This window comes from Schistocerca gregaria, chromosome 11, assembly GCF_023897955.1.
Source record: "Schistocerca gregaria isolate iqSchGreg1 chromosome 11, iqSchGreg1.2, whole genome shotgun sequence".
Classification (NCBI taxonomy): domain Eukaryota; kingdom Metazoa; phylum Arthropoda; class Insecta; order Orthoptera; family Acrididae; genus Schistocerca; species Schistocerca gregaria.
The window spans coordinates 63,642,874-63,670,382 of NC_064930.1; the positions used below are offsets into that span (position 1 = coordinate 63,642,874).

Here is a 27,509-nt window from a genome sequence, read left to right on the forward strand (position 1 = left end):
CCTTGGATGTTTTTTCTGTCACTCACATTACTTTTACATGTAGCAATATTTGTTATTATGAGGTAGGAGGAAGGCAACAGCATACCACCTCCAGTAGGATTGTACCTGTTATATAAAGCCATCTCTGGTGTTCAAAACAACCTGTGTGTTGACGAACTTATTGTGGTCAGTAGGTATCGTCCTGGTGGAGAACTTTGAGGGATGTTGAATGAGTCAAGGTATCATAACAACTGGCCAGGTGCAAGAACAACTCGTGCTCTGAGTATTCTGTACTACAAACTTCATTATGTATATAGCCAAGTTCATATATGCCCAGAATTGAGAACCTTGTCATTTTGTCAGGTGCAAACATGTAACTCTTTTGTATCAGTTGTGAATAAATAGTTGCCACTATTTAAGTTCAAACCCCTGTATTTTGTGTGCCACACAGTTCCCCCAGAGATTTTTTATTACTGAAATTATTTTCCTAAAAAAAGTCATCCAACAGAGGGTTAAGATCAGCCTCTGTCAGTCTCTACATTTATCTGTAAATTAGTCATGTGAGTATTTCAGACTATTACATTTGTAAATTTAGAATTCTAAGGCTCTTGCCCCCTTAGTATGTTTCCTTATGTTTGAGTATGACTCCCTAGCTGAAACAGTACTGTGATTGATAGAAAATAAAGGGAATATTTAGATATTTAGTAGGTCCCCTGAGAGCTAGTGTGATAAAGGGTCATCTGCATCTACATTTACACTCTGGAAACCACTGTGAAGTTCATGGCAGAGGGTACATCACATTGTACCAGTTATTAAGGCTTGTTCCCATTCCATCCATGTATGAAGCCTCGGAAGAATGATTGTTTGAATGTCTCTGTGTGTGCTGTAATTATTCTTATCGTATTCTTACAATCCCTATGTGACTGATACATAAGTGTTGTTGTATATCCCTAGAGTCATCATTTAAAGCTGGTTCTTGAAACTTTGCTAATAAATTTTCTTGGTATAGTTTACACTATGTGATCAAAAGTATCCGGTCACATGGCTGAAATTCACTTACAAGTTCGTGGCGCCCTCCATCGGTAATCCTGGAATTCAATATGGTATTGGCCCACCCTTAGCCTTGATGACAGCTTCCACTCTTGCAGGCATACGTTCAGCCAGATGCTGGAAGGTTTCTTGGGGAATGGCAGCCCATTCTTCACGGAGTGCTGCATTGAGGAGAGGTATCCATGTCAGTCAGTGAGGCCTGGTACAAAGTCTGTGTCCCAAAACATCCCAAAGATGTCCTGTAGGACTCGGGTCCGGACTCTGTGCTGGCCAGTCCATTACAGGGATGTTATTGTCGTGTAACCATTCTGCCACAGACTTTGCTTTATGAACAGGTGCTCGATTGTGTTGAAAGATGCAGTCGCCATCCCCGAACCGCTCTACAACAGGGGGAAGCAAGAAGGTGCTTAAAACAGCAATGTAGGCCTGTGCTGTGATAGTGTCCTGCGAAACAACAAGGGATAGAAGCCCCCTCCATGAAAAACACAATTATACCACAACACCATCACCTCCAAATTTTACTGTTGGCACTACACACCCTGGCAGATGATGCTCACCGGGCATTTGCCATATCCACACCCTGTCCATCGGATCGCCACATTGTGTACCGTGATTCGTCACTCCACACAACATTTTTCCACTGTTCAATTGTCCATTGTTTATGCTCCTTACACCAAGCAAGGCGTCGTTTGGCATTTACCAACGTGCAGTCACTCGACCATGAAATCCAAGTTTTCTCACCTCCCGCCTAACTGTCATAGTACCTGCAGTGACTCCTGATGCAGTTTGGAATTCCTGTGTGATGGTCTGGATAGATATCTGACCCTCTTCAACTGTCGGCAGTCTCTGTCAGCCAACAGATGAAGTTGGCCTGTACGCTTTTGTGCTGTACATATCCTTTCACGTTTACACTTCACTATCACATTGCAAACAGTGGACCCAGGGATGTTTGGGAGCATGGAGATCTTGCGTACAGACGTATGACAATTCACACCTAATCACCTGACCACATTCGAAGTCCGCGAGTTCCGCGGTGCACTCCATTCTGCTCTCTCACTATGTCTGATGGCTGCTGAGGTAGCTGATATGGAGTACCTGGCAGTAGGTGTCAGCACAATGCACCTAATATGAAAAATGTATTTTTTTGAGGGATGTCTGGATACTTTTGATCACATAGTGTATGTCCATCTTCAAGAGCCTTTTATTTCAGTTCCTTCAGTACCTGTGTGAAACTCTCTCATGGATTAAACAAACCTGTGACCATTTTTACTCCCCTCATATGTGTACATTCAGTATCCGCTGTTATTCCTATTTGGTACAGGTCCCACACACTCGAGCAATGTTCTACAACCAGTTACATGACTGATTTGTAAGCAGCCTCCTTTGTAGACTGATTGCCCTTACCCAGTATTCTACCAATAAACTGAAGTCTACCACCTGCTTTAACCATGGCTGAGCCTATGTGATCATTCCATTCCATATCCGATTCAACACCCAGGATTTGCGTGAGTTGGCTGATTCCAAAGACAACTCATTGATATTACAAAGGGTACACCATTTTTGCATTTTGTGAAGTGCAAAATTTTACATTTCTGTACATTAAGAGCAATTTTCCAATCTTTGCACCGTGCTGAAATCTTCTCAACTTCTGATAGAATATTTATGCAGCTTCTTTCAGACAGTACTTCATTATAGATAACTGCATTATTTGCTAAAAGCCTGATTTTACTATTAATATTCGTGAGAGTTGGATTTCACATGATTGATGTTTTTTAAATCCATGCTGTTTGTCATTGAGGAGGTCATACTGTTCAAGATACCGCATTATGTTCGAAGTCAGAGTGTGTTCTAAGATTCTACAACATATTGATGTCGAGGATATTGCACAGACATTTTGTGGATCACAGATTGTTGCAATTGCTGTTGAGTTTTTAGCCTGAAATGCAGAGATACAATTTGAGATGCACGCGCAGTGCGGAACCAGTTATTGCTGTACTTCTCCTTGACACGTGAGCGGTGCTGTCAGATCGGTCCTGTAGGTTTACACGGTGTCGTCCGAGTCGGCACACCTGCTGATCTTCGGTGTGCCCGCCCTTGGCCTCAGGGACGAGGTGAAAAAGCTGTGCCAGCGTTATGGGGACGTCGCTGCCATCGCGCCGTCACCTCGCGAGGACGACGAGCTCTTCACTGACACCTTCCACGTCCAGTACGTGCGTGTTGTGTCAGCAAGGTATGTGTGGGCGGAAAAAGTGTTATTACTTCCTTTGTCAGAAAAGTTACAGAACAGGTTTTTTTTATTTCAGACTTTGTAGTACTGAAAATTAAAAATGGTATTTTTATATTAACTGGTATGGTTGCTTACTTGAAATGACTTCCTACATCTACAACTACATATATACTCTGTTAGCCACCGAGTGGTGTGTGGCGGAGGGCACAATTTGCGCCGAAGTTATATTCCCCCCGGTCTGTTCCACTCATGGATCACACAAGGGAAAAACGACTGTCTGAATGCATAAGTCATCATCATGTTATCTGCTGTATTAGCAGGTCCTTTGCCTCTCCATTTTCTGTGATCCATTGCTTCCTTATTAAGGTTGCTGTATGTTGTACCGTCCATCATGTCATCCAGTATCTGGAATCTCTTCCTTCCTCGCTTCCTTTTCCCTTCCACATAACCTTCTAAAACAGTTTTTATCAGTACGTTATTCTTTCTTAATATATGCCCAATCCAATTTCTTTTTCTTCTCTTTATTGCATCTAGTAACTGTCTTTTCTCTCCCACACTTCTCAGTACCTCTTCATTTTTTACTCTGTCCATCCAACTTATTCTTTCCATCCTCTGCCATGTCCAGATCTCAAAAGCCTCCAACCTTCCTCTGTCATTTTTCCTCATAGTCCATGTTTCAGCACCATATAGAACACTCCATACAAGACATTTTACGAGTCTCTTCCTGAGTTCTCTGTCCAGACTGCTACAGAAAATTCTCCTTTTCTTATAAAACGCCTCTTTTGCCATTGCTATCCTTGTTTTAATTTCTGTGGTGCACTTCCAATCGGTGTCTATCCTGCTTGCAAGATACTTAAAATTTTGCAGCTGTTCTAGTATTTCTCCATTCAGCATAATTTTTATTTCCTTATTTCCTCCTTGTGCCAATACTTTTGTTTTATTTGTGCTAATTTTCATTCCATTTTTTTTTCCGTTAGTTGCAATGGTGTCCACCAAATCCTGTAATTCTTTTTCCCCTGCGGCTAGAAGGAACATGTCATCAGCAAACCTCAAACACCCTACTCTTCTTCCTCCAATTTTTACTCCTTTGTCATCTAATGAGCATTGGTCCATCATATTTTCCAAGTAGGGGTTGAAAAGAGTAGGCGATAGCATCCTTGTCTTGCTCCTTTTCCTAGTCTGATCCAGTTTGTACTTTCTCCTAAGTACAAGCTCTAATTTCCCTTATCTTTAAATGGTTATAATTGTGCAATTTGAAAGTTGGTGGTAATAATATGTGCTCTACATTGTCAGCGAAGATCGGATTTTAGAATTTAGTGAGCAGCCCCTTCTGTTTAGCGCATCGTCTGTCTGCAAGTATGTCCCACTTCAAACTTTCTATGAGATTTGTAACGCACTCGTGATGGCTAAATGTACCAGTCACGAATCTTGCCGCTCTTCTTCGGATCTTCTCAATCTCTTGAATCAGACCCAACTAGTAAGGGTCTCATACAGACGAACAATACTCCAAGAGTGGACGAACTAACATATTGTAAGCTATTTCCTTTGTTGAAGGACTGTGTTGCTTCAGGATTCTAACAATAAACCACAATTTAGAGTTGCCTTGCTCATTACTTGTGTTATCTGATCATTCCATTTGAGATCATTTCGAATAGTCACACCCAGATACTTCATGGATGTTACCGCTTCCAAAGACCGGGCATTTATTTTGTACTCGTACATTAAGATTTTCGCCTTGTTATACACAGTAGGTTACACTTGCTAATATTGAGAGATAACTGCCAGTCATTACACCACACATTTATTTTCTGCAAATCCTCATTGATTTGTTCATCACTTTCGTGAGATACTACTTTTCTGTTGACTACAGCATCATCGGCAAACAGTCTAATGCCGCTGTCAGTACCATCAACCAGATCGTTTGTGTAAATTGTAAAAAGCAGACCTATTACACTGCCCTGGGGCACACCTGAAGTTACGCTTGTTTCTGTTGAAGTCACCTCATTCAGTACGAAATACTGCTCCCTGTCAGTTAGAAAACTTTGTATCCAACTGCATACGTCATCGGATAGACCGTAAGCGCGCACTTTTTGTAGCCAGCGACAGTGCGAAACTGAGTCTAATGCCTTTCGAAAGTCGAGAAATATGGCACCAACCTGGGAGCCGGTATCTAGCACCTGTTTTATTTCATGCACAAAGAGGGCCAGCTGTGTCTCACGTGACCGCTGCTTCCTAAAACTGTGCTGGCTTCTGCAGATGAGCTTCTCAGAGTGTAGAAAGGTCATTATGTCTGAACACAAAATATGTTCCATGATTCTACAACAAATCTATGTCAGTGAAATTGGCTGGTAATTATGCGAATCCGATTTTCTACCCTTCTTATAGATTGCCATCACCTGGGCCTTCTTCCAGTCCCTTGGAACTTTCCGCTGTTCCAATGATCTCTGATAGGTGTTGAATAAGAATGGTGCTATATTTGTAGCATAGTCAACATAAAATCTTAGGGGGATACCGTCAGGGCCAGATGCCTCCCTGGCGTATAAGGATCTTATCAATCCCAGATACACTAAACACTATGTCAGCCATCCTTGCGTTTGCTTGATAACTGAAAGGGGGAATGGTGCTGCAGTCCTCTATCATAAACGAGTTTTTGAAAGCTACATTTAGAATTTTGACCTTCTGTTTATCATCATTAGTTACATTACCCGTAAGGTACCTCCAAGAAGTCATGTTCTCGAGTGGCACTAAAGGTTTCACGAAGGCAGATTCAGTGCAAGACTGTGCAGTAGCTGGTCACCCATCTACAGCACATAATGATGGGAAGGCAGTTATTGAAAGGAGACTGCCATGTAAGTAATTTGAATTGTGATTTTACATGAAGATTTAGGGAAATGGAAACTCCATGCAGAGCTCATCCCTCACACACTAAGAGACAAACAGAAAGAGTCTTTTTTAAATGCTTCAAGAAATCATACAAAAAATGCATCGCAGCTGTGGACCCTATCACCCCCCTGTAGACTGTGTGTCCCAATGTATTGTCCAGATTTGTCTCGATCAAATTTTCCGAGTAGCGTAGGCATTAATCCTCTTCTACCTCTATGGTAAACTTGATGCTGACAGGTTCAAAAAGATTTCAGGCTTCAGCCGGTGATCGTAAACTTCATTGGAGGATATTTCAGCTGGAGAACTGCCAGCCATCTTCAGGTGGGCCGAACGAGGGCTGACGAAGACGTTCTCTGCTCAGTCTTATATAGTGTGCTCATAGTACTGCCGCGCGTGCGTTGCAGTCGTAGAGACAGGAGGGCCACACTCCCCAGCGACAGCGCCCTCGCTGGTAGAACTGCAATATTCAACAGCCGTCGGTATTACTGCTGGCCACAGCTATCGAAGTCTTTTGGCATCTTCTTCTCGAGCAAATTTCGGAGATGGTGGGATTCCATGCGTTATTCAATTGGTAACCGCTGTCACGGTTCATTAGATTTCCAACAATGCGTATTTCAATGGATTCTTTGATAATGGAGGCCCAAAAGGTTGTTGCTGTGGCCAAAATCGAAGTTTTGCCGCGCTCCATTGAATCTCCGTTAGAAATTTAGAAATACATTGTTCGGCAACTGTAGACTTACTGGGTTGCAGTAGGCGAGTGCAACGTAGATGTTCTGTACAACGCTCTTTCACTGTACGCGTTGTCTGTCCTATATAGGCCATACCACATTGACAAGGTATTTTGTAAATTCCCGCCTTTCACAGTAACAAATCATCATTCACCAATCCCAGCAAATCCGAAATCTTAGATGGTGACCGAAAAACCACTTTTACATTAAAGTTATTAAGAATCCTCACTATCTTGAAGGAGATATTTCCAACAAAGGGAAGAAAAGCTAGGAACTTGGCTGGCGCGTTCTCCTCTTTACCCACTTCCCAGTTCCTGGCTCTAGTTGAGAAGACCCTGTTAATTTGCCAGGTCGAGTGTCCGTTGTCTCTGAAGACCGCCATGCGGCCACACTACAGAGGTGTCATCTTTGTATCACTCGGTCTACAGGAAGAAGCACACAGACCTATACCTTAATGCTCGGAGTTGCCATCATCCAGTGCAGCATAACTCAATACTAAATACCTTAGTACAAAGAGCCATGTCCATCTGTGACATGAAGACCTTACTGCAGGAGTTGAAGGGCAAAGCAGAAGAAGAAAAAGTAAAACGTGTGGCGTTCATGCTGTATGCTGGGCCACGAACAGCTGAAACGCAGGAATATTTTTAAAAAGCACCAAATAAAGACAGTTTTCCACGTAACATGAAAAGTTGAGGACATACTTGGCTCGACCAGAGATCAGATCTGCAGTATCGATGTATCTGACAGCGCCATATGGAGGACATCAGGAATGTAGGAATGTTGTTGTTGTTGTGGTCTTCAGTCCTGAGACTGGTTTGATGCAGCTCTCCATGCTACTCTATCCTGTGCAAGCTGCTTCATCTCCCAGTACCTACTACAACCTACATCCTTCTGAATCTGCTTAGTGTATTCATCTCTTGGTCTACGATTTTTACCCTCCACACTGCCCTCCAATGCTAAATTTGTGATCCCTTGATGCCTCAAAACATGTCCTACCAACCGATCCCTTCTTCTAGTCAAGTTGTGCCACAAACTTCTCTTCTCCCCAATCCTATTCAATACCTCCTCATTAGTTACGTGATCTATCCACCTTATCTTCAGTATTCTTCTGTAGCACCACATTTCGAAAGCTTCTATTCTCTTCTTGTCCAAACTAGTTATCGTCCATGTTTCACTTCCATACATGGCTACACTCCAAACAAATATTTTCAGAAATGACTTCCTGACACTTAAATCTATATTCGATGTTAACAAATTTCTCTTCTTCAGAAACGCTTTCCTTGCCATTGCCAGTCTACATTTTATATCCTCTCTACTTCGACCATCATCAGTTACTTTACTTCCTAAATAGCAAAACTCCTTTACTACTTTAAGTGTCTCATTTCCTAATCTAATTCCCTCAGCATCACCTGACTTAATTCGACTACCTTCCATTATCCTCGTTTCGCTTTTGTTGATGTTCATCTTATACCCTCCTTTCAAGACACTGTCCATTCCGTTCAACTGCTCTTGCAAGTCCTTTGCTGCCTCTGACAGAATTACAATGTCATCGGCGGACCTCTAGTCCTCAGCTCATGGTGTCGAGGTCGTGTTCTCGCTTCCCGAGAACGGGGTCCCAGGTTCGATTCCTGGAAGGGTCAGGGATTTTCACCTGCCTCGAGATGACTGGGTGTTTGTGTTGTTCTCATCATTTCATCATCATTCATTAAAGTGGCAAGATTGGGCTGCGCAACGATTGGGAATTTGTATGGGCGCTGATAACCACGCAGTTGAGTGCCCGACAAACCAATCATCATTATCATCATCATCGGCGAACCTCAAAGTTTTTATTTCTTCTCCATGGATTTTAATACCTACTCCGAATTTTTGTTTAGTTTCCTTTACTGCTTGCTGAATATTAAGATTGAATAACAGAGGCTACAACCCTGTCTCACTCCCTTTCCAACCACTGCTTCCCTTTCGTGCCCCTCGACTCTCATATCTGCCATCTGGTTTCTGACAAATTGTAAATAGCCTTTCCTGTATTTTACCCCTGCCACCTTTAGAATTTGAAAGAGAGTATTCCAGTCAACAATGTAGGAATAGTACAAACAAGTAAGTTCGCAGTAGCAGAATGTAGCATCAGTGAGAGACATGCCTTCAAATTTGGAAAAAAAAGAAAGTATGAAGAAGCTACGCAGTGCTAACCATTTCTGGGACTCAGTTATCAAAGAGGAAATGGAAATAAGTATGCTCAACAATCTAGTAAATGGCGATAGCAGATTACAGCTTAGAGCAGCACAGGATTCTGCAGCTGAGAAAGTATGCCATGAGTGGCATACTTTCAGACCAGGCCAGACAGTGGCATCTGCAGACAGATTGTACGGCAACCGGGACCCGACACCCATGCTAGGGCCAGAATCCTCCACTACCGGTTGCGTGGCTTTCCTCCACTGCCGACATGGCACCGCCCTCCGGAGGCGTGTCATTGGCACACCTGCAGAAGTGTAGAGCGGTCGAGCAGCTATATAGGTACGTGGAATATAGCATGCCACCAGTTCAGTTGAGGATGTTGGGTACGAAACTCATCTAAATGTTATGAAAAGACAACGCTACCATTTGACTGAACACCCGAGAAGATTTCATCACTGGAGTACACTGAGAATGCCTGCAATCACCCATTTCCATTCGCGGCACACATCATATGAAAAAAGGCACATCTTACGTTGACTGGGGTAATTTTCTGGATTTAATGCAGCTGGTAGGTACGGGGTGTTCAAAAAGTCTCTCCGCAGTGCTGTACGATTGTTAGCCGCGCGTGCCGTATGCCGCAGTGGATGTACCGAAACGAAACGGACTGAAATACAAGTTATTAATTTATTGAATATTCATTTTTACTTACAAATTTTCACTTCCCCTTCCCTGCCTCCTCCAGATTGCTGCTTCTGTTCTGTGTGACAGTTGCATTCCGGTCCGAGCTGCCGGAGATGGCAGTTGTGTGCGTGAGGTGCGCTTGCTAATGTGAATAAATGTGTATGTGTTTCTTTTCCTGATGAAGCTTTTAGCTGAAAGCCAATGTATAAGTACCTTTTCGTTGCGCATGTTTGCAGGTTACATGTGATCTTTATGGTAAGTGGCAATCTGTCTTTTCCTTATATTGTTCATATTCTGGCCTGGAGTTTCCACTATTCAATTGAAGATGCTGGTAGAAGTTTATATTGAAAGCTACAAATACTTTCTGCAAAAATTTAAAATATGAGGTACGTGACTAGATTACAGTATGTACAAATGGGTGACATCAAGTAACCTCCCATTGGTAATGCTAGGAGTAACCAATACCTGCTACTGGGCAACTTGAAATAGAGCAATTCTCATGAATGTTTGGCCTCTCTGCCACCCGTCAGCAAGTGAGCTGTTCCGCTTTGTAAAAATTGCTCAATTTTGTGTTGTCTAGCAATGTGAAAGAGTGGGGATTAAAACAAAAACCTCGTGTGTTATTACAATATAGCCTTTCTTCCAGGACTGCTGCTCCAGTAGGATATGCAAAAGAGCTCCCGTGAAGTTTGGAAGGTAGGGGTTGACGAGCTGTAAGGACGGACCGAAGGTTGTGCCTGGGTAGCTCAGTTACTTAAGCACGCTTAAAAGAAATTTCTAAAACTCTTACTCACCTGATTAATTGCAGCATTGTAGAAAACATGTATCCAATGGTTCTAAAAATGAGTGTAGTGAAACCAGTGTATGAAAAGGGAAGTAAGGAAGAAGTCTCCAACTATAGACCAATATCATTAATTCCCACTTTCAGTAAGATAATCAAAAGCATTATCCTTTCTCAACTAAGTGCCTTTTTCAAAAAACAGAAACTTCTTGTACATTCGCAGCATGGCTTAAGAAAGGAGCTAAGTACAACCGGAGCAGTTACACAGTTCATCCATGAAGTTTACTGTTTGTTGGGCCAGAAGATGCAGACTGCAGGTATATTTTTGGACCTGACAAGACCATTTGATATGGTATACGATAGGGTACTTCTTGAAAAGCTAAAATCTTTAGTATTGGGGATCAAGCCATGAATCTTATAACCACGTACCTGTTGAATCGTAAGCAAAGCACTAAATTGTCATACAAACTAGATAATAAAATCAAGGACTCCCAGTCCACCAGTGAACCTCTATTACAAGGTGTACCCACAGGGCTCAATCCTTGGACCCTTTCTCTTCCTTATATATTTTAACGACATTGCACAACCCATTAATTTCCATATTGTAAGCTATGCAGATGACACGTCAATCTTATTCTGTGGGAGCGAATCTAAAGAGCTAGAATCTCTTGCTACTAGTGGTGTAACAGAAGTAACAAAATACTTCAATGATCAGGGACTCGAGGTGAATGTCACCAAATCTTAACTACTGACATTTAAAACAGGCAGTTCTCATCACAACAATATAAATAGTGTGTGTAATATCTCTGCAACAGAAAATGCTAACTGTAAATTCCTAGGTGTATATGTCGATGAAAATTTGCGGTGGACATACCACATTAATTTCGTATGTGGAAAAGTCAGTTGTGCCATATATCTCCTCAGCCAGTTCACAAAGATAGTTCCTAGCCCAGCACTGAAATTAGTATATTATGGAACACTTTACCCCTTTCTCAACTGTGGAATTGAACTATGGGGCTGTGCAGCTAATGTACATTTAAAAAGAATACTACTACTACAGAAAAGAGCAATAAGACTTATACATGGGATGGGACATAGATATTCATGTCGTGAAGTGTTTGTGCAGCACAAATATCTGACAATATATTCTCTGTACATCTTCAAAGTAGTTGTATTTTTCATAGATCAACGAACAGAAGCTACAACCAACAGAAGCTCTCAAGGGCAGTGATGTACGCAATCGCAACGCTAGAACAAAGTGTAACTATTTCCGTAACAGAACAATGTTAAAAATGACTGAAAGAAGTCCATATATCAGTGGTTTGATTTGGTATAACAAGCTACCAAACTCTCTAAGAATGTACACAGGAAATGTTTTTAAAACAAAATTAAAATCTTTTCTAATAGAAAAATGTTTATATTCTTTCAATGAACTTTAAGACAGTGATTGTAACATCAGGCATTAGCATATCAGTTGTAATGTGATAAATGGAGAAAATAGACATAAGAAGCAACAGCTACAGACTATAGTGTATTTTATAAGTATAAATATAACCATAGTATTAAGTCTGACGTTTGCAAAAGCCATCATTACGATGGGTCCACGCAAAGAAAATGTAAATAAATAAATGAATAAATAAAAGTTGGTAGAGCACTTGCCTGGAAAGCACTAAGGTCCCAGGTTCAAGTCCTGGTCCAACAAATAGTTTTAATCTACTAGAAAATTTCGAAATGATGAAGACTGTGACAGTGAAGGATTCATTTGAGGCACTCATAGCCACATAGGTGCCTGAGATGTAGTGCTGTTGCCAATTTGCTATGTTGTTTCCACCTCAAATTTATTGTATATTTTAAATTTGTATGAGGTTTGGGATATGATTATTGATGAGTATGATGTGGTTATATTAATAATGAGATACTGGAAAATGTGTGAAGGTAACCAGTCACATGATAGTTTAGGCACTTAGCCCTTACCATGTACAGGGTGTTTCAAAAATGACCGGTATATTTGAAACGGCAATCCAAACTAAACGAACAGCGATAGAAATACATCGTTTGTTGCAATATGCTTGGGACAACAGTACATTTTCAGGCGGACAAACTTTCGAAATTTCAGTAGTTACAATTGTCAACAACAGATGGCGCTGCGGTCTAGGAAACTCTATAGTACGATATTTTCCACATATCCACCATGCGTAGCAATAATATGGCGTAGTCTCTGACTGAAATTACCCGAAACCTTTGACAACGTGTCTGGCGGAATGGCTTCACATGCAGATGAGATGTACTGCTTCAGTTATTCAATTGTTTCTGGATTCTGGCGGTACACCTGGTCTTTCAAGTGTCCCCCACAGAAAGAAGTCACAGGGGTTCATGTCTGGCAAATAGGGAGGCCAATCCACGCCGCCTCCTGTATGTTTCGGATAGCCCAAAGCAATCACACGATCATCGAAATATTCATTCAGGAAATTAAAGACGTCGGCCGTGCGATGTGGCCGGGCACCATCTTGCATAAACCACGAGGTGTTCGCAGTGTCGTCTAAGGCAGTTTGTACCGCCACAAATTCACGAAGGATGTCCAGATAGCATGATGCAGTAATCGTTTCGGATCTGAAAAATGGGCCAATGATTCCTTTGGAAGAAATGGCAGCCCAGACCAGTACTTTTTGAGGATGCAGAGACGATGGGACTGCAATATGGGGCTTTTCGGTTCCCCATATGCACCAGTTCTGTTTATTGACGAAGCCGTCCAGGTAAAAATAAGCTTCGTCAGTAAACCAAATGCTGCCCACATGCATATCGCCGTCATCAATCCTGTGCACTGTATCGTTAGTGAATGTCTCTCGTGCAGCAATGGTAGTGGCACTGAGGGGTTGCTGCGTTTGAATTTTGTATGGATAGAGGTGTAAACTCTGGCGCATGAGACGATACGTGGACGTTAGCGTCATTTGGACCGCAGCTGCAACACGGCGAACGGAAACCCGAGGCCGCTGTTGGATCACCTGCTGCACTAGCTGCGCGTTGCCCTCTGTGGTTGCCGTACGCGGTCGCCCTACCTTTCCAGCACGTTCATCCGTCACGTTCCCAGTCCGTTGAAATTTTTCAAACAGATCCTTTATTGTATCGCTTTTTGGTCCTTTGGTTACATTAAACCTCCATTGAAAACTTCGTCTTGTTGCAACAACACTGTGTTCTTGGCGGTGGAATTCCAACACCAGAAAAGTCCTCTGTTCTAAGGAGTAAACCATGTTGTCCACAGCACACTTGCACGTTGTGAACAGCACACGCTTACAGCAAAAAGAAGACGTACAGAATGGCGCACCCATAGACTGCATTGTCTTCTATATCTTTCACATCACTTGCAGTGCCATCTGTTGTTGAAATTTGTAACTACTGTAATTTCGAAAGTTTGTCTGCCTGAAAATGTACTGTTGTCCCAAGCATATTGCAACAAGCGGTGTATTTCTATCGCTGCTTGTTTAGTTTTTATTGCCGTTTCAAATATACCGGTCATTTTTGAAACACCCTGTATGAACGTAACAGAGCTCTCAGACAATGTCGTCTTTTAGTGTTAACCAACAAAAAACGCATACAAACAACATACACTGTTTTGGCCAACTACCCAGTCAGACAAGACAATGTAGGTTTTGTGTGTGTGTGTGTGTGTGTGTGTGTGTGTGTGTGTGTGAGAGCTACAATTCAACTATTCAGTGAGTGGTTACCTTTACGACTGCCATTAATAATGATGATGGTAATTTTGTGGATGTTAGGAACAGCATCGTAATTATAATACACAGCTGTACTTATTATTTTATACAGATAATCTGTTTTGGTTGAATTCATACCACCATTGGGCCACAAAACCTGTCCGACTGTATATTCCACGGTTGCAATGATTACTCATTTGGAATCTTCTATTTTGATATGCATTGCAATGTACACTGTCTGCTCGAAAATTCCGAGACTGATTTCATTCCGGGTATGTAAGCGACATCAGAACCATAACTATGGAGACAGCTTGAAGTAACAACTGTAAACAGTATGTGTGCATTTGACCACTCGTTTGTGAGCAGCTAGTGTTAACTAGTGGACATGTGGCTGTGTTGTGTCAGTGGTGTTGTCTCAAATCACAATGGAGCAAGTTCACAGCTTGTGGTCTAGGGGCAAGTGCTGCTGCCTCTGGATCACGGGGTCCTGGGTTTGACTCCCGACCGGATTGGGGATTTTCTGTGCGGAGGGACTGGGTGTTTGTGTTGTCGTCATCATCATCATCATCATTCATGACAGTGGTTAGATTGGACTGTGAAAAGAATTGGGGCAGTGTATGGGCACTGATGATGGCGCAGTTGAGAGTCCAATAAACCAAACATCATCACCACAGTGGAGCCGCATCTCTAAATCAAGTGTTAAAGATATTCTTCAAAATGTTCTGAAGAAGAGAGGGGCGTATGCAATGTTTGCCCCACACACTTTGACTCCCAAAGAAAAACAGTGTGAGTACACCTACCAAAACTTGGTTAAGTGCAAAATGTGGGCAGTTGTTTTCTGGAAAATATCATTACGGGTGATGCGAGATAGTGTAATCAATATGAACCTGCTGCAAACTGACAATGTGCAGAAATTCGGATGAAGCGCCACTGCTTTGACAGCAAAAGACATCTGAGTCAATGTGACACACTAGTTGAATACCATCCCAAAGGAGGACTTTTCTCAGAGTTTCACATGTTTAATGAACATTCTGTGCATTGTACTCAAGTGGGCAGGATATTGTAGAAAACTTGAGGTATTAAAATGGCTATCTTGACATTTCACTGTCTGTTTGCTTGGGTTTTTTTTTTTTTTTTTTTTTTTTTTTTTTTTTTTAATCCAGTTTCAAAGCGTTTTGGACATGTGCAATGAATGCAATACAGATACTTGTTTCTTATAACATACTCCAATGGAACACTTCAAAACTAGAACTCATTGCAACTGTGGAGTACACTGTTCAATAAATTTTATGAACTTTAGGTGGTTTGAGTAAGTAAAATTCATGAAAGTTGTCTGACACCACCTACACAAAATATTTCTCATAATTTGCTGATTGTTTTAGTCTTATTGTGTGTGGCAGGTATGGCAAGCGACAGATGGACAACCGGAATTTCTATGGAGGTCTGCTACATGTCTGTTATGCTCCAGAGTTCGAAACAGTGGCGGAGACGAGAGAAAAACTGGCGCAGCGGAGGCGAGATGTAGCGAAGAGGCTCAAACAGTATGGAGGTAGCTGTAGTCGCCAGTGCTAATTGTTATTTATTAAATTTGCACTTAAATGTTTTAATTGAAACAGGTTCCTGGACTCATTGGGTGCAGAGAGGGAAGCAAAAAAGAAAGTGTGTTGTTGTTGTTGTTGTTGTTGTTTTCAATCCAAAGACTTGTTTGCTGCAGGTCACCATGCTATTCTATCATGTTCAAGCCTTTTAATCTGTGCATGAATACCACAACCTACGCTGCAGCAACACCCTCAAGCTGAAATTTTTTTGATTGCCCCTTACAGTAATGTGTTGTTTGGGTTCACGAAATATAGTTGCTATTTCAACTGAAGACTGTAGTTTAAGGTAATTCAACTATTACTGACCTTAAATATGGAAGCTTTTCCTTTAGCAATTTAAAAAATTAATTATGGGCGATCTGTGCTTTTGGTACAATTCCTGGTAACAGTGATTCAGTAGGAGCTATTTCAGTAAAGAATGCCATAGCTCTTCCTTTTGAAGACAATTAAAGATTTGTTTTTTTATTTATGTTAGTCACCAGTGCACCAGCCCAGATGATTTTACTGAACACCTCTGTGACCTAAGGTTTAGATGTTTACAAATTCCAGACAAAAATAAAATACGCATCTTGAGGACTAATTTGCCACTGCACTCGACCACATTTCAGACATTCAAAATAAAAAATAAATCCCACTTCTGGTATTTGCTCTGACTAACCTATGTTGCCACTAATTATGCAAAAATCTGTAACATTTATATCCTCAGCAAACAAATATTATTTTCATGGCCTGTAAAAAGTTCTTTCAATTTAACTCCGACCAGAATTAAAGAAAACAGTGAAAATGATACATTTCTGACCTGCGCATTAGCAGAGCATAAATGTCTGCCTCAAATCAGCACTAAGCAGGAACTAAGAAGATATTAGTACTTTTCGAACCATTACAATTTTAGCAATAAGCAGCCACCATTGTCAGAGAAGAATTAGATTTTCGCTCTGTAGCAGAGTGTGCGCTGATATGAAAGTTCCTGGCAGATTAAAACTGTGTGCCAGACCGAGACTCGAATTTGGGACCTTTGTCTTTTGTGGGCAAGTGCTCTACCGACTGAGCTATCCAAGCACGACTCACACCCCGTCCTCACAGCTTTACTTCTGCCAGTACCTCGTCTCCTACCTTCCAAACTTAACAGAAGCTCTCCTGCGAACCTCGCAGAACTAGCACTCCTGAAAGAAAGGATATTGTGGAGACATGGCTTAGCCACAGCCAGGGGGATGTTTCCAGAATGAGATTTTCTCTCTGCAGCAGAGTGTGCACTGATATGAAAAGCTGTGAGCATGAGGTGTGAGTCGTGCTTGGGTAGCTCAGTTGGTAGAGCACTTACCCGCGAAAGGCAGAGGTCCCGAGTTAGAGTCTCGGTCTGGCACACAGTTTTAATCTGCCAGGAAGTTCCATCGTCAGAGAATTGTGTCAGAGACCAGCATGCATATTATTTGTAATTTTTGTATTCTCTGACAAACTGATGCAAATCTCCCATGTATTTTCCAGTCTGGCAACTGCTCATTGCCAGAGCTGCTGAAAGGCGACTGTGCCAGTATTGGAGTCGAAATTAAAGTGATTGTTTTTGCTTTTCAATAAGTCTCTTCTCCAGCCAGGTTTTCAAAAACAACCACTTTGTAATTTACATCAGAGTTTAACTACTACTTCTCCGATTGCTGCGGCTTCACTTTCTAACATTTTCAACACTGAAGTCCACATGGATAGTGATTCAGTGAGAGTTCTTCAAGAGATCTGTTCATTCATTCATTTTTCAGCAGCTTTAGGTTAATGTGGAAGCTATTGAAGTGCGTAGGGGTGCACTACTCTTGAAGTCCTCATTTTCACTCTGTGTGGCCTTGGTATCCACATGCAGCATCTACTGTGAAGTAAGGATTTCTGTTGTCAGATTCCATCTGGTGCATATTGCCCAACAAGTACCTCAAACAAATAATATATAAAGCTTTCTTTCTTTGGGCTACTCTTTTCTGATTTATTTATTATTAAAATTATAATAAAATTACTTTTATACTAACTTGCTCATTTGTGGACGACAAGTGAACAGAAAATTTCACTCCTCTAATGTTTATGAGAAAATTTCCGAATTTAATTCAGATGAATTCTGTACCATCACACTGCACTCTCTAGGAATGCCCAGTTCATACATTACGAGTTCGTGAACACATCAAAGAAGAATTTGTATATATAAATGATAACCTGTTGGTGCTGCACGAACATTACGTCATATTTGCCACGGTGCATATCATTTCTTACTCGGGCTGAGACACCTGCTCGCAAAGCAGTTTTTATACTTTTTTCTCACACATTCTAGTCTTCACATCACCAGTTGATTGCCTATTCAATTCTTGTTAGAAGCAACTACTCTTTCTTATATTTATTATAAAATTAAAATATTATTAAGAAATACTTGATCATAATTTTTTTAATAAAAGTAACATCTTGTATAGGTACGTTGGTAACTAGTTAAAAGTTGGTAGAAAAGTAAGAAGTGCTTTACTGTTAAATGAAGAAACAATACTGTACTATGCTTATTCATAATCTCTAGAAATAAAACATAACAACAAAAACAATCAATTATTGACAAAATTATTATTTAATTGTATTAAAAACAAAGATTCCAAGACTTACCAAGCGGGAAAGCGCCGGCAGACAGGCACATGAACAAAACACACAAACACACACACAGAATTACGAGCTTTCGCAACTGGCAGTTGCTTCGTCAGGAAAGAGGGAAGGAGAGGGAAAAATGAAAGGATGTGGGTTTTAAGGGAGAGGGTAAGGAGTCATTCCAATCCCGGGAGCGGAAAGACTTCCCTTAGGGGAAAAAAAGGACAGGTGTACACTCGCGCGCACACACACACGCACACACACACACACACACACACACACACACACACACACACACACATATCCATCCGCACATACACAGACACAAGCCGGCGCTTTCCCGCTTGGTAAGTCTTGGAATCTTTGTTTTTAATATATTTTTCCCATGTGGAAGTTTCTTTCTATTTTATTTACATCATTATTATTTAATTGGATAGATAAAAAATCTGTTCACTAGTCGGCAGCAGAACATACACATAAAAGGTTGTTGTGATTGGCAAGCTTTCAGAGCCAGAGGCTCCTGCTTTAGGCAGAAAGATTGAAGGGGTAGAAAGAAGGGTGGTAAGTATGTTAAGTTTTCCCTGACCTGCGGTCCTGGGTGACTTTCCTGAAATCTATCCCATTTTCTACACCTCTCCAGTCCTTTTCCTTTACCCTTCTTCCTTCTCCTTCAACCCTTCTGCCTGAAGGAGGAGACAGTGGCTCCGAAAACTTGCCAATTACAACAGTCTTTTATGTGTATATTCTACCACTGCTTGGTGCGTAGATATTTTATCTATCCAATTAAATAATTTTATCTAGAAATAAAACAGTAACCTTTTCACAGCTTGATATGTCATATTGATTCGCCATATTTTAATTTATTATCAATCACTCGGGCCATGGGGCCCTAATGGGTAGAGCACAACACTCTGGATCTGAGGGTGCCTGCTTCAATCCCAGGTGGAGGCACGGCTTTTTACTCTTCCAGTTCTGTCAGGATGATCCCAGGTCCATTCACCCTGCTGTCAAATATGGGCAGCAGAGAGCTCTCCCATGTGTAAAGGGCAGCAGGAACGAGGGACTTACCACCCTTCCCCCTCCTCGTGTTGTGGTGGATCGGAGGACCACACTCTACCTGAACCGGCCACAGGCTTTACCAATAATCACATTGTCGACCAGTTAGTAACTAGAAAGTAAAAGTTTTATTTTAAAAAGATATGATGTCAGCTTGCTTACAAATGTTCATTTTGTTTTGTTGGTGTGGTCGTCAGTCCGAAGGGTGGTTTGATGCAGCTCTTGGTGCTACTCCAGCCTGTGCAAGCCTCTTCATCTCTGAGTACCTACTGCATGCTACATCTTTCTAAATCTGTTTACTATATTCACCTCTCAGTCTCCTTCTACAATTTTTATCCTACACACTTCTCTCCAATACTAAATTGGTTGTCCCTTGATGTCTCATAATGTGTCCTATCAACCGACCCCTCCTTTTGGTCAAGCTGAACCACACATTTCTTGTCTCCCCAGTTCTGTTCAGTAATTACCCATCAGTTATGTGATCAACCCATCTTATATTCAGCATTCTTCTGTAGCAACACATTTTGAAAACTTCTATTCTCTTTTTATCTAAAGTGTTCACCATCCATGTTTCACTTCCATACCTTCAGAAAATACTCCCTAAAAACGTAAAACTATATTTGATGTTAATAAATTTCTCTTCTTCAGAAATGCTTTTCTTGCCATTGCCATTCTACATTTTATATCCTCTCTACTTCGACCACCATCAGTTATTTTGCTCCCCAAATAGCAAACCTCCTTTACTACTTTAAGTGTCTCATTTCCTAATCTAATTCCCTCAGCATCACCCGACCTAATTCGACTACATTCCATTATCCTCATTTTGCTTTTGTTGATGTTCATCTTTTATTCTCCTTTCAAGATACTGTCCACCCTGTTCAACTGCTCTTGCAAATTCCTTGTTGTCTCTGACAGAATTACAGTGTTATTGGCAAACCTCTATGTTTTTATTTCTTCTCTCTGAAATTGAATTCCTACTCCAAATTTTTCTTTGGTTTCCTGTACGGCATACTCAATGTACATATTGAAATAACATTGGCAACAGGTTTCCAACACTGCGTCTCTTCCTTTTCAACGGCTGCCTCCCTTTCATACCCTTCAACTCTTATAACTGTCGTCTGTACAAGTTGTCAATAGCCTTTCACTCCCTGTATTTTACCCCCTGCCACCTTCAGTATTTCAAAGAGAATATTCCAGTCAACATTGTCGAAGATACTTTTCCTTAACCTACATTTTAAGATAATTTGTTGGGTCAGTATTGCCTACATTTCCTACATTTCTCCAGAATCCACACTGCTCTTCCCTGAGGTTGGCTTCTACCAGTTTTTCCATTCTTCTCCTGTAAAGAATTTGTGTTAGTATTTTGCAGTGTCAAGTGAAAAAAGCAGCTTCTAGTGGGAACTGAATGTCCGGCCTCATGGTTTGAAGATGATAATATTATGAATGGTTGTGTTAAAGCTCAAATTGTTTTATGGTTTGTAAACTGCTTACAAAAAAATAGTGACCACACTGTGTTTCAAATCTGTGGTGCTTTGCAGGGTTGTTTGTTTATCCATTGTGGCCACTGATGCAATTGAATGTTGATATCAAGTGCATACTCACCAATCGCAGCAGTTATTGTGCTGACTGCACCTTCAAACAGCAGTGATCCGGGACGTACATCGCCGCAAGTCAGTGCTGCGTGAGGTGTCATAGTGGCAAGTTAGAGCGCCAGATGTGGGATGGCATTCACCACGAGAATAAATCATTGGTGCACTAACCCTCTTGCAGAAAGGATGCTTGCAGCTGGAGGGGGCGGGCTGCCTCAACCAGTAATGTACAGGTGGTGATAGAGGTATCAACAACAACACACAGTCAAATACTGACATGGGTCAGGATGAAAATGGAAAACAACGCTAGGTGAGGACCAGTTTGTTCAACTACAGGCCCTCAGAAACCGACATAGCACGGCTAGGGACCTATGCGGTGCACTAATTAATGCACGAACTGTCCAAAATAGACTAAGGGAAGATCGGCTCCATTCCTGGAGGCTCTTTACAATTCCACAGTTGAAACCCCATCACTGAAGAGGCCATGTGCTGTTGGCACAAGAGCATATCAGTTAGCATATCTGACACTGGGGACAGCAAGGTGAATGTAATTTGCCCTGCAATGTACAGGAGACAGTTGCTTACAGTTGTGGATAGTGGTAGTTTGGTGAGAAATATTCTGGAATCGTAAAAGTGACCTCATAGTAATTCTGGGGTGATCGGCAGCTGTGCGTTACATTGCAGAAGTTCTGGAGAACCGTATACTACCCATCGCAAAACATATTGGCAGCAGTAGAACAGTTGATTCAGCTTATCCGTGACTCCTTACAGCAGCTGCAACACCAAGAAGGTGACCTTTTGCTGAGTACCTGGTCAGATCAGGATACAGGGAAACAACATGGCCAACAAAGCCATGTCAGAAGCAAGCCAAGGAAGCATGTCAGAATGGTGTTGTCTGCCATTGTCCCATCCCATTCCATGCTGTCATCTCATTTTCTGACAGACACACCATGCGTCAGTGGGAGACTGAATGGGTGAAGTTCTACATCTACATCTACATGATTACTCTGCAATTCACATTTAAGTGCTTGGCAGAGGGTTCATCGAACCACAATCATACTATATCCCTACCATTCCACTCCCGAACAGCGCGCGGGAAAAACGAGCACCTAAACCTTTCTGTTCGAGCTCTGATTTCTCTTATTTTATTTTGATGATCATTCCTACCTATGTAGGTTGGGCTCAACAAAATATTTTCGCGTTCTGAAGAGAAAGTTGGTGACTGGAATTTCGTAAAAAGGTCTCGCCGCGACGAAAAACGTCTATGCTGTAATGACTTCCTTCCCAACTCGTGTATCATATCTGCCACACTCTCTCCCCTATAACGTGACAATACAAAACGAGCTGCCCTTTTTTGCACCCTTTCGATGTCCTCTGTCAATCCCACCTGGTAAGGATCCCACACCGTGCAGCAATATTCTAACAGAGGACGAACGAGTGTAGTGTAAGCTGCCTCTTTAGTGGACTTGTTGCATCTTCTAAGTGTCCTGCCAATGAAACGCAACCTTTGGCTCGCCTTCCCCACAATATTATCTATGTGGTCTTTCCAACTGAAGTTGTTCATAATTTTAACACCCAGGTACTTAGTTGTATTGACAGCCTCGAGAATTGTACTATTTATCGAGTAATCTAATTCCAACGGATTCCTTTTGGAACTCGTGTGGATCACCTCACCCTTTGCATTTAGCGTCAACTGCTACCTGCCACACCATACAGCAATCTTTTCTACATCGCTTTGCAACTGATACTGGTCTTTGGATGACCTTACTAGACGGTAAATTACAGCATCATCTGCGAACAACCTAAGAGAACTGCTCAGATTGTCACCCAGGTCATTTATATAGATCAGGAACAGTAGAGGTCCCAGGACGCTTCCCTGGGGAACACCTGATATCACTTCAATTTTACTCCATGATTTGCCGTCTATTACTACGAACTGCGACATTCCTGACAGGAAATCACGAATCCAGTCGCACAACTGAGACTATACCCCATAGCTCCGCAGCTTGATTAGAAGTCGCTTATGAGGAACGGTGTCAAAAGCTTTCCGGAAATCTAGAAATACGGAATCAACTTGAGATCCCCTGTCGATAGTGGCCATTACTTCGTGCGAATAAAGAGCTAGCTGCGTTGCACAAGAGCGATGTTTTCTGAAGCCAAGTTGACAGAAAACAAACTGCAGTCGCTCAAATCGACGACACAAGCACGGCAGACTTCACGTACTGCTGGATGGAGGTTTTGCTTACCAGGCTGCGCATCATAATTTAAAATGTGGCTTCCTCAGTGACGCTTATGGTGCGCCACTTTCAGTTCAGCATATTTTGGCAATGTGTGTGTTATATACTGATATCATGGCAACCCTAAGTCTCGATGGTGATCGGCCCAACGTCTTCACCGATACTGATCCCAGTGTTAGAAGACTGATAACAGTTTGTGAACTGTCAGGCCTCATCCCTAAATTGGTGGGGAAGCAAGGCAGACTTTAATGCTTTATGAACTGCTCTGCATGCGGGGACAGCCTTTGTCCCCACCCGTGAGATTGGCATGTTGACTTTTCATCGGGGCACTGATGACTGTGATGTTGAGAGCGCCTCACCTAAAAACATCACCGTCATCAATATTGGCAACATTTCACATTACTGTATGATGGAGCCACTGTGTGTTCCACTAGCGTCATCAGGGAGTTCCTAAAAGCTGCTAGAATTTGTGTATCAAACAGACTTGCTTGTAACCCAGGCCTCGGTTACATTGAGTATTTGTGGTATCGACTTGGTAGGCGTATCCAGAATCGACCACAGCAATTCTGCACACTCCAGGAGCTGACGGCAGCATTATCGGTTGAACAGGGAGCCATCCTCCGTAATGTAATCCGCAGGTGTGTTGCTTTGATACGATTCAGAGGTGGGAATTCAGAGTACTGAAATGCGACAAGTGTATAGTTTTATTTTCATCCAAGTGTCATTTTTTCCTTTTCGGAATACTTTTTCTGTTTGCTACAATGAAGCATTCATTTCTGGTTTTGTTTTGTTCATTTTTCATTCCTGTACAACCAAATGAACATGTTTAATTTCTGCATCTTAAGTGTGTATAATAGAGGCACAGAAAGTATCACAACATAATGAAAGTTTGATAATTTTTTTGAGAACCGTGTACGTGACAGCACTTGGAAATTTTCAGTCTTTTCTCTTTTTAGTGTTTTTGGTAAGTACGGTCTACTGCTTTACAAAATCAATGTCTGAGCACTGATCTCAGCCCAATAGGTAGAAAGAAACTCAAAGATGGTCAATGTGTAAGGTTCCCTGGTTTAGTAATGACTCCTACAGTGGATATCTATAGTGACTCACGGATGCAGCTCCTCACTACAACAGCCGCCACTCTTGGCCTCAAGAGACGGAGTACGTATGCCACGTGGTCAGCACCACTCGCACAGATTTAAGGTTGGCTGGCCCACCGGCAGTTGCTTGTTGCGTGCTGTATGAAGTGCTCAGTGTCTCGTCATATCCCTATATGTACAATAGCCCTGCTTTTGTTCTGGACTGATCAGTGGGTGAGACCATCATTCCATCACTCGGTATCTCCGACGAGGTGTGTGTCTCGTACAATTCACCAGAGGACACTAAAGTGATGTCGCCTCTCTGCAAGTAGTTCTGATTCTTCAGTACATCCCTTTAAGCAACCACAATTCAGAGTTCACTCCACAGATCGAGTGCATCTACAGACTTATAAACATTGGTGTAGTAGATTGCAACGAGGAATATGATATTGGAGCAGCTCAGTGTTACTAAGTATTATTAGTATTCATAGACTTTTGCATGTGAATTAGAATTCAAGACTATTTGTTACAATCAAGGACAAATCAAGCTGTACTTCTAATTTTTGTTTTGTATAGGTCCCCTGAATCTGACTTCAGAGCATTTCTACTCAAGCCTCAGAGGGTTCTTGGTTCACTTTATAGGAAGTACTAAAAGTTAGTTATATGTGGTGTATGTATGTATGTGCATATGTACCTATGTATGTATGTATGTATGTATGTATGTATAAAATAGAAAGAAACATTCCACATGGGAAAAATATGTTAAAAACAAAGATTCCATGACTTACCAAGCGGAAAAGCGCCGGTAGATAGGCACAATAAAAAAATACACAAAATTTCGAGCTTTCGCAACCCACGGTTGCTTCGTCAGGAAAGAGGGAAGGGGAGGTAAAGATGAAAGGATGTGGGTTTTAAGGGAGAGGGTAAGGAATCATTCCAATCGCGGGAGCGGAAAGACTTACCTTAGGGGGAAAAAAGGATAGGTATACACTCTCGCACACACACACATATATCCATCCACACATATCTCTCTCTCTCTCTCTCTCTCTCTCTCTCTCTCTCTCTCACACACACACACACACACACACACACACACACACACACACACACACACACACACACAAACGTCTGCTTGTGTCTGTATATGTGTGGATGGATATGTGTGTGTGTGCGCACGAGTGTATACCTATCCTTTTTTCCCCCTAAAGTAAGTCTTTCTGCTCCCGGGATTGGAATGACTCCTTACCCTCTCCCTTAAAACCCACATCCTTTCATCTTTACCTCCCCTTCCCTCTTTCCTGACAAAGCAACCGTGGGTTGCGAAAGCTCGAAATTTTGTGTGTGTATTTTTTTATTGTGCCTATCTACCAGCACTTTCGCGCTTGGTAAGTCATGGAATCTTTGTTTTTAATATATGTATGTATGTACATATGTATGCATGTACAATTGAACTGGGGACCTACAAACGACGCAGAGGCTTTGTTCCCGCTGTAGACCTCAGTGGTTCACAACCCCACAACAGGCTCCAGCAGTCCACCCACCCCACACCAAACCCAGGGCTATTGTGCGGTTCGGCCCCAGTTGCCCCCCCCCCCCCCCCCAGATGAGTGTAACCCCAAATGTTTGTGTGATAGAGTAATTATGGTGTTCATGTACATGGACACAGTGTTTGCGCAGCAATCATCGACATCGTGTAACTGAGGCAGAACAAGGGGAAACAGCCCACATTCACAGAGGCAGATGGAAAACAGCCTTAAAAACCGTCCGCAGGCTGGCCGGCACACCGGATCTTGACACTATTTTGCCAGGCGGATTCATGCCCGGGGTAGGAATGCCTTCCCTCTGGGGAAGCAGTGAGTTAGACCCCATGGCTAGCCGGGTGGGCTATATGTGGTGACGTCAGTATTAATTTTGTATATGATTGTGCAAGAAAAAAGATGTTGGAAGATCTCCTAAATTCATATGATCTAATGCAGATTGTGTTTTTTCCAACCAGGGTGCAGGGGAGCAGTAGCACAGCCATAGACAATATTTTTATTCTTTTTCATTACTAGATGGGCATTCTGTTAGTAAAATGGTGAATGGCCTTTCAGACCATGATGTACAAGTTTTAACACTAAAAGGTTTCTGTACTCAAGGAAATAACACATATAATTACAAACTATGTAGAAAAGCTACTCCAACAGCAATAGGGTTTTTTTAAAACTCATTAAAGAACAGTAGTGACAGGACGTTTATAGTGCCGATAACATAGGCGACAAATATAATGCTTACCTTAACACAGTTCTCATGCTCTTTGAAAATAGCTCTCCATTAGAACATTCTAAATGGGGTAATAGCAGTAATGGACAGCCTGGGTGGCTAACTAGTGGGATAAGGATATCATGTAGAACAAAGCGGGAATTATATCAAAATGTTGGAAGAAGTCACAATCAGCTTACAGTAGCCCACTACAAACAATATTGTAAAGTGCTGAAAAATGTTATTAAGAAGACAAAGAGTATGCGGTACACAAATAGAATAGCTAATTCACAGGTTAAGATTAAAACCATATGGTCGGTTGTGAAGGAAGTGTCCGGTTAGCAGCACAAGGGTGACAATATAAAGTCAGTACGTAGTAAAAATATTTCTGTTACTGTTAAGTCAGGTATATGTACATTATTTAACCATCATTTTCTGAGCATTGCTGATGAATTAAATAAAAACTTAATTTTTTCAGGGTATCATATAACTCTCTCACTAAATGCCTTTCCGACACTGATGTATGAAATACTCCTTTGTGATACTGACAAAGGGGAGATTGAGTCGACATTTAAATCACTGAAGACTAAGGACCCTCATAGATATGATGGAGTGCCTAGCAGAATATTAAAGTACTGTGCTGCACCCGTTAGCCCTGTATTTAGCCTTATTTGTAATTTTTCCTTTCAGGAATGGTCAGTTTCCTGAATGATTACAGTACTCAGTTGTGAAACCACTTTATAAAACGGGAGAAATGGATAATGTAGACAATTGTAGACCTATTTATATGCCACCAGTGTTTGCTTAAGTTATTGAAAAGGGTGTGTGTGTAAGGATAATTGATCATTTTATTTCTCATAAATTGCCATCAAATGTACAGTTCGGTTTTAGAAGTGGTTTAAC

General features: G+C 41.7%; 1 protein-coding gene across 1 annotated transcript in view; it reads left to right on the top strand.

Moving 5' to 3' along the window:
* The window catches only part of LOC126295467 (uncharacterized), a 68,634-nt gene that overhangs the window by 3,251 nt on the left and 37,874 nt on the right, over nt 1-27,509 (top strand). The window contains exons 2-3 of the mRNA XM_049988003.1: nt 3,069-3,259; nt 15,609-15,757. Of these exons, the coding sequence (XP_049843960.1) occupies nt 3,069-3,259; nt 15,609-15,757 (340 nt within the window). The remainder of the gene's footprint in view (nt 1-3,068; nt 3,260-15,608; nt 15,758-27,509) is intronic.